The sequence below is a fragment of the Haemaphysalis longicornis genome, unplaced genomic scaffold, assembly GCF_048455015.1.
Source record: "Haemaphysalis longicornis isolate Haplotype H1 unplaced genomic scaffold, Haemaphysalis longicornis Haplotype H1 scaffold_7, whole genome shotgun sequence".
Classification (NCBI taxonomy): Eukaryota; Metazoa; Arthropoda; class Arachnida; order Ixodida; family Ixodidae; genus Haemaphysalis; species Haemaphysalis longicornis.
Window position 1 is genome coordinate 41,365,427 of NW_027526422.1, and position 6,304 is coordinate 41,371,730.

At 53.1% G+C, this 6,304-nt stretch overlaps 1 protein-coding gene across 1 annotated transcript; it reads right to left on the reverse strand.

Annotated features, from left to right (window-relative positions):
* Window positions 1–1,724: 1,724 nt before the first annotated feature.
* LOC144147408 (uncharacterized) lies at window positions 1,725–3,086 on the reverse strand. Its single transcript, XM_077679536.1, has one exon. The coding sequence runs from the start codon at window positions 3,084–3,086 to the stop codon at window positions 1,725–1,727; it is 1,362 nt and encodes a 453-aa protein (XP_077535662.1).
* Window positions 3,087–6,304: the final 3,218 nt, after the last annotated feature.

Below are 6,304 nucleotides of genomic sequence, written 5' to 3' on the forward strand. Positions count from 1 at the left end.
ATAGTTATCGCCAGCACGGAGCGGCACTGCGTGATTTGCTCGTCGCACCAGCTTCGTCTTCCATTCCTGCTTTGTTTTCATGATTTTTTTTAAGTTCCCATCGAAAAGAGGTCATTGATGGAACTGAAGGAAAACCAGCCAACAGCCACTACATGGCCTCAGTGACGTACGAGCCGTCGAAGAACGTCAAGACCGGGAAAGAGAGAAAAAAATTTTGAGCGAGTTTACAAGTTATCTGATGGGCATAGAGCAGTAATTTTTGGCTGACATACTTTGCGAACCCCTAATCTAAGTACTGGGTGTGTTGGGTGACTAAGTTCTGCAAGCATTTAAGATTTCAAAAAAAGTTGAAGAAAGTGTTGCGGGGTCCCTTTAATACAGGCGACATCTAATACGTTGCGGCGAGCACGTACAATGACCAAATTTTGGTAAACGTGGTGCGACGAGCTAGCATCTGAAAGCCCCAGCAGTATCAAAGCTGACATGACTTCTGAAACTTTAACGGCGCTGGTGAATTTCTTTAACACTTGATCCTTGTTAGCACCCGATCCTGTCACGTGTCATTGATGGATAGGAATTGTTTCAACCCGCATATCGCTGTCGCCCCCTGAAAAAGAATTGTGCATTCCTGCTGCTGTAGCAGATCGAGGTCTTGGAATTCGGTGAACAATGCATGCCAGTTTGACGAAAAGAAAGGGGAAATGGATGAACAACACCCATATCTCCGTTCAGCGAGCACACCTACATTCGCTGCGGGCGACAGACAGAGAGTGATCGACGCGGGACTGGCAGGGCTCCATTGTCTGGACTCTGCAGGCATCCTGGGCCGTACGCGGGCACAGCGCCAGGGGAAGCCGTCGTTAGGGTTTGCAAAGGGGGCGGAGGTCCAAGCCGCCTGCACGTATGAGGCAGTGATTGTCCTCTGTACTGAAGATTCGAATGCAGAGGGGCCTGAAATGTGTAATAATGCTTAAACATCCACTGAACCCCCATGCGTTTTTTGTCAGCAAAGTATGTCACAGAACGGGATGTTTGTCTTGACTAAAGCTTGAGATTTGTATAGTTGGTTAAGAAAAGCAAAAGGGATCGGGGGGCTGCATAATGAACGACGACATACTTGGAAAAGCAGCTGAAAGCGTTTCTGTTCTTCGGAGTGGCTGCTGTTTTCGGTGTCTCTGCAGCCGCTCCTTTGGATGGAGGCGAAGGCCGGCAAGGCCTAACTCGGCGCGGTCTTGCGGCGGTCCGTCGCGGCGGTTGCAAGACATATCAATGAAAACAGCGCTGGGACGGGACTACAGTAATACCTCGGTAACTCGAACTCGCACATCTCGAAAAATCGGCTAAGTCGAAATTTTTCGCGGCACCGAACATTTTCCTATACGTCCCATGTATATTTTTCCCTTTATCTCGAAGTATTTCTGGGTCGGATTGCGGATAACTCGAAATCTTGACTGGGAGTGGAACGAAAATTCCGCCGCCGGATCATTTCACAAGATTCGCGCGATGCTGCCACGCCTGAAGTCCGTCGATTTTTTTTCTTATTTAGCCGCGCCTGCCATACGTCGATGCTTTCCGCGAACGCGAAGTGCGCGAAGTCTCAGCCCAGCGACATATCAATTTTGTCAAGCAACCCTGTGGCACGTCATGTGAGTGAGTGAGTGAGTGAGTGAGTGAAAGAACTTTATTGAGGGTCCGGCGATGACGCGAGTTCGTAGCGCACCCGGCTAGTCCCACGTCGGGATCGGCAGGTCTAGCCCACCGGTCCGGTCGCGGGCACGCTGGACTGCCAGGATTTGCTTGTCTAGAGCGGGGCTACGCAGAAGAGAGTCCCACTCCTCCTTGCTGAACTTGGGGTGTGCGGACCCGCACTCCCAGAGCATGTGAGCTAGAGTAGAGGTCTGTCCGCAGGACGGGCAGGTGTCGTCGCGATATACGTCGGGGTAAACTTCGTGTAGAACTGCCAAACACGGATATGTGCAGGTCTGTAATAGTCTAAGGGAAACGGCTTGCGCCCTATTCAACTTGGGGTGAGTGGGTGGAAAGACCCTTCTAGACATGTAGAAAAATTTCGTGACCTCGTTATAAGTAGCGGGAGCATCCCTGTGGCCGTAAGGGGGAGGCGAGTCAGCTCTCCTTACAGAGGAAGCGCGGTCAGTGAGGTCGCGCGCAGCCTCGTGAGCAGACTCATTGAGGTTCGGGGGAGCACCCGCGAGAGATCCTACATGAGCGGGGAACCAGTGAATTGAATGATGCGTGAGAGCATCTGTACGCCAAACGCTAAGAAGGCGAGCAGCTCGCTCACCTATGCGGCCATTCTGAAAAGCCCTCACTGCCGTTTTGGAGTCACTGTAGATCTCTGACCCACGACCGTCTAGCAGGGCGAGGGCGATGGCGACTTGCTCAGCGACTTGGGGGTCTGATGTGCGAATGGAAGCGCAGTTAGAAATATTTCCGCTGCAGTCGACCACAGCGACGGCAAAGGTCTTCCCATTGCTGTACTCCGCAGCGTCAACGAAGCTTGCTATAATGTTTTTTTGCTTGATCTGTTTGAGGATCGCTGCTGCTCTTGCCTTGCGTCTGCCCTCGTTGTTGACAGGATGCACGTTTCGGGGCACGGGGGCCACTATGAACTTCTCTCGAATGCACCTAGGGATCGGGGTACTGCTCCTCGAGGATCCTGCTGAAGGGTAGCCTAGCTCTTCGAGGATGCGTTTGCCTGCTGCTGTGGTGTTCAGGCGAGCGAGTTGTGCGCGTTCTTGGGCTTCGGCAATCTCCTCGGCAGTGTTGTGTAACCCCAGCTTGAGGAGATCCTCTGTATGAGTCCTGATGGGCAATCCGAGAGCCCTTTTGACTACTTTACGGATGAGAGCGTTGAGCTTGTCTCGTTCCGCTCTGAGCCAGTTGTGCATGGAAATCGTGTACGTGAAGTGGCACAGTACGAAGGCATTGATCAGCCTGAGGAGATTGTCCTCCTTCATGCCCCGGTGTCGGTTCGCAATTCTTCGAACGAGCTGGAAAGCGTTTTCCGTCTTTGCAATGATTTTGCGGAGAGCCGTTCCATTCCCGCCGTTGAATTCGACAAACATGCCCAGGACCCGAATGACGTCGACCCTGGGTATCAGCCCCCCGTCACTGGTGCGAAGAGTGATGTTGCTTTCGGAGACTGGCTTCCAGTCTTTGGGTCTGCCTCCCTTCTCCTTTCTGTAAAGCAGAAGCTCCGACTTCGCGGGGGAGCAACGAAGTCCGGTGGGGCGGAGGTACTGCTCGGTCACATCGATCGCCTCCTGCATAGCTTCTTCAACTCTTCCCTCGCAGCCGCCGGAGCACCAGATGGTGATGTCGTGCGCTGAGCAGGGAGGCCAGGGAGGCCCTCTGCCCGCGCTTGGCGTGTTTGTCTCGTTCGCTTTGTGCAGTGCACATGATTTTCCCTGAGGTCGGTGTGATTTCCGTTCATCTGCGCAAAGCGAGCGGTACGGATTTTTCGCTGACTGTGAGGAGCGGCAACTTAGCGTGAGTGCGGCAAGCATGGCGTCAAAGCAGTGCAAGTCGCTAACGCTAGAAAAAAAAGGCAGTTTTTCTCTGCTAAATAAAATGGCAGTGCGGCAAAATGGCAGTGCGGCAAAACCCAGCCGGTTAAAGTCTCTTGTATGTTATTTTTTTCTCTTTTAAACCTGCACGAGAAGAAAGATTAGAAACTGCCGCTGAAGAGCCGGTAAGTAGTAGTGATTTTTCTGAAGAGCGCTCATTTTTCCCGGCGATTAGCGCAACTTTGCTTATCTCGAAAATCCGTTTATCTCGAAATTTTCCCTGGTTTTTACGACTTCGAGTTAACTTTGACATGCAGCATTGGCCTACGAAACCCTTCCTCGCCTTCCAGCGCTGTTACGGAGCGCCGCGACCGCCTCCATAGGCGCTTGCTCCGGAACTGCCTTGGTATCCTATGTGAATATTGAGAGAGAGAGAGAGAGAGAGAGAGAGAGAGAGAGAGAGAGAGAGAGAGAGAGAGAGAGAGAGAGAGAGAAAACTTTATTTGAGCCCCATGGGGCTAGTCTGGGTGGCGGGTGACCAGCGGTGGTAACCGGCCGGTGACCATTGCAGCTCGCTGAATGACCTTAGCCTGGACCTCACGGTCCGAGCTGCACAACGCCTTCGCCCAGTGCTCTCCGTCTGTGAAAGGGGAAATGGGTTTTGGGGGCACTGCCACATGCAGTGGTCTTGGGTGTCGAGGGACCCGCAGTAGGGGCACAAAGGGGTGGGGTACAAAGAAGGGTAGATTAGGTGAAGTCGATATCGGCAGGGGAGTACGTGTGTCTGGGTGAGTCGCCATAGGCGTTCCTCTTTGTTGGAGAAGGTCGGAGCGGCTGGGGGTAGTTGGCGGCGGGAGAGGCGGTAGTGCGAGGTTATGTCGTTGAAGGTAACAAGTCTGTCGCGGGCTGATAGGGCTCCGTGGAAGGGCTCAAGGCCAGGACCAGCTCGGACGGTGAGCTCTCGAGCGGCCCTGTGTGCTGCCTCGTTCCCTCCCACACCCGTATGGGCCGGAGTCCGTACCAGCTCGACTGGGGTGGTGAGAGAATTTTGAAGAAGGATTTTGAGGGCCAAAGGCGAGATCATTCCTTTGGCGAAATTTTGAACGGCCGTTTTGGAATCGGAGATTACGATGGAGGGGGACGGCCTGAGGGTAAAGGCTAGGGCTACTGCCGCCTCTTCCGCGGTCGCCGGGGAGTTGGTGTACAGAGTAAGCGAAGCAAGCGGAGGGGCGTAAGGGCCATTAATGGCCGCTACCGAATAAGCTTAACGGCTCCTGTATCTCGCAGCGTCGACGTAGACGGTGGAGGGGGTGATTGGGTACCGATTGGTTAACGTCCTCGCCCTGTGCTCCCTGCGCACTCGATGAAACGCCGGGTGCATATTGCGTGGTATGGGTCTCACCGTTATTAGCTCATGGGAATGGGGGCGTCGATAAGGAATGGACTGTCAAGGCGCAGCCGTCGGAGAAGCATTCTCATTCTACCTGAGAGCGTGGCTGTGAGACGAGTGAGCTGACTCAAGAGATGCGCCTCAATCAACTCTTCGGCGGTGTTAAAGACACCACGTGATTCAAGGTGGGCAGTGGATGTGCTCTGAGGTACCTGCAGCGCTGTTTTATAAATTTTCCTAATTAGACAATTAATTTTAGCTAATTCGGTGGGCGAAGGTAGCAAGTAGGGAAGAGAGTAAGTGATGCGACTAATAATGAAAGCCTGTATCAGCCGAAGGCTCTCTGCCTCTTTGAGCCCCTGATTTCGGGTAGCTAAACGACGTATGAGATTGATAGTTTGATTCACCTTAGAAGTGAGGTGTGCTATGAACGTGGTATTAGCACGGTTGCTCTGTATGTATAGGCCTAAGATCTTCAGGCATTGCACCTGGGGAACGGGTTGTTCGTGAACTCGGATTGTAATGTCGAGAGGAGAAGTGTCTCTGCTGGTACGTTTAGCAGGAAGGATTAGTAGCTCCGTTTTCTCCGGTGAGCATTCAAGTCCAATGCCACGAGCGTAGGCAGCGACGACATCTGCTCCCTGTTGAAGGGTATCCTCAATGTGCCCATCACTGCCCCCGGTCGTCTACAAGGTGATGTCGTCGGCATAAAGACTGTGATGAAGGGATGGTATGTTATTCAACTGCTGGGGGAGATTAATCATCGCTATATTGAATAACAGTGGTGACAGGACAGCGCCCTGCGGGGTACCTATTGAGGGTAGGTGTATTATGTCAGAGCGCAGGTCGTTGGTCTGAAGGACTGCATTGCGATCGGTAAGGAAATCGCGAATGTAATTGTAAGCACGAGCCCCCGGGGCTAGGGCTGTCAGGTTTTGCAGAATGGCTTTGTGGGAGACTCGGTCGAAAGCCTTTCGCAAATCGAGGGCGAGTATCGCTGCAGAGTCTACACGAGACTGTGGAGTTATAATGTCGTGCTTTAGTTGGAGGTGAACGTCCTGAGTGGAGAGTCCAGCCCGAAAGCCGAACATGGTGTGGGGGAATTGTCCTGTGTGGTTGAGATGCTGAACCAAGCGTGCGTGAATGACATGTTCAAGGACTTTTCCTACACAAGAGGTGAGGGAGATGGGCCGGAGATGCGCGAGGTCAAGAGGCTTGCCGGGTTTAGGAATGAGCGAGACCTTTGCGTGCTTCCATTCGGGGGGGGGGGGGGGGGGGGGGGGGAGCGCGTTAAGATCTCGATGGATTGATCATCCAGGTTGCGAAGGAGCTTGTTGGTAACGCCGTCTTCCCCAGGTGCCGAGCCCGGGCGAATTTTTATTAATGC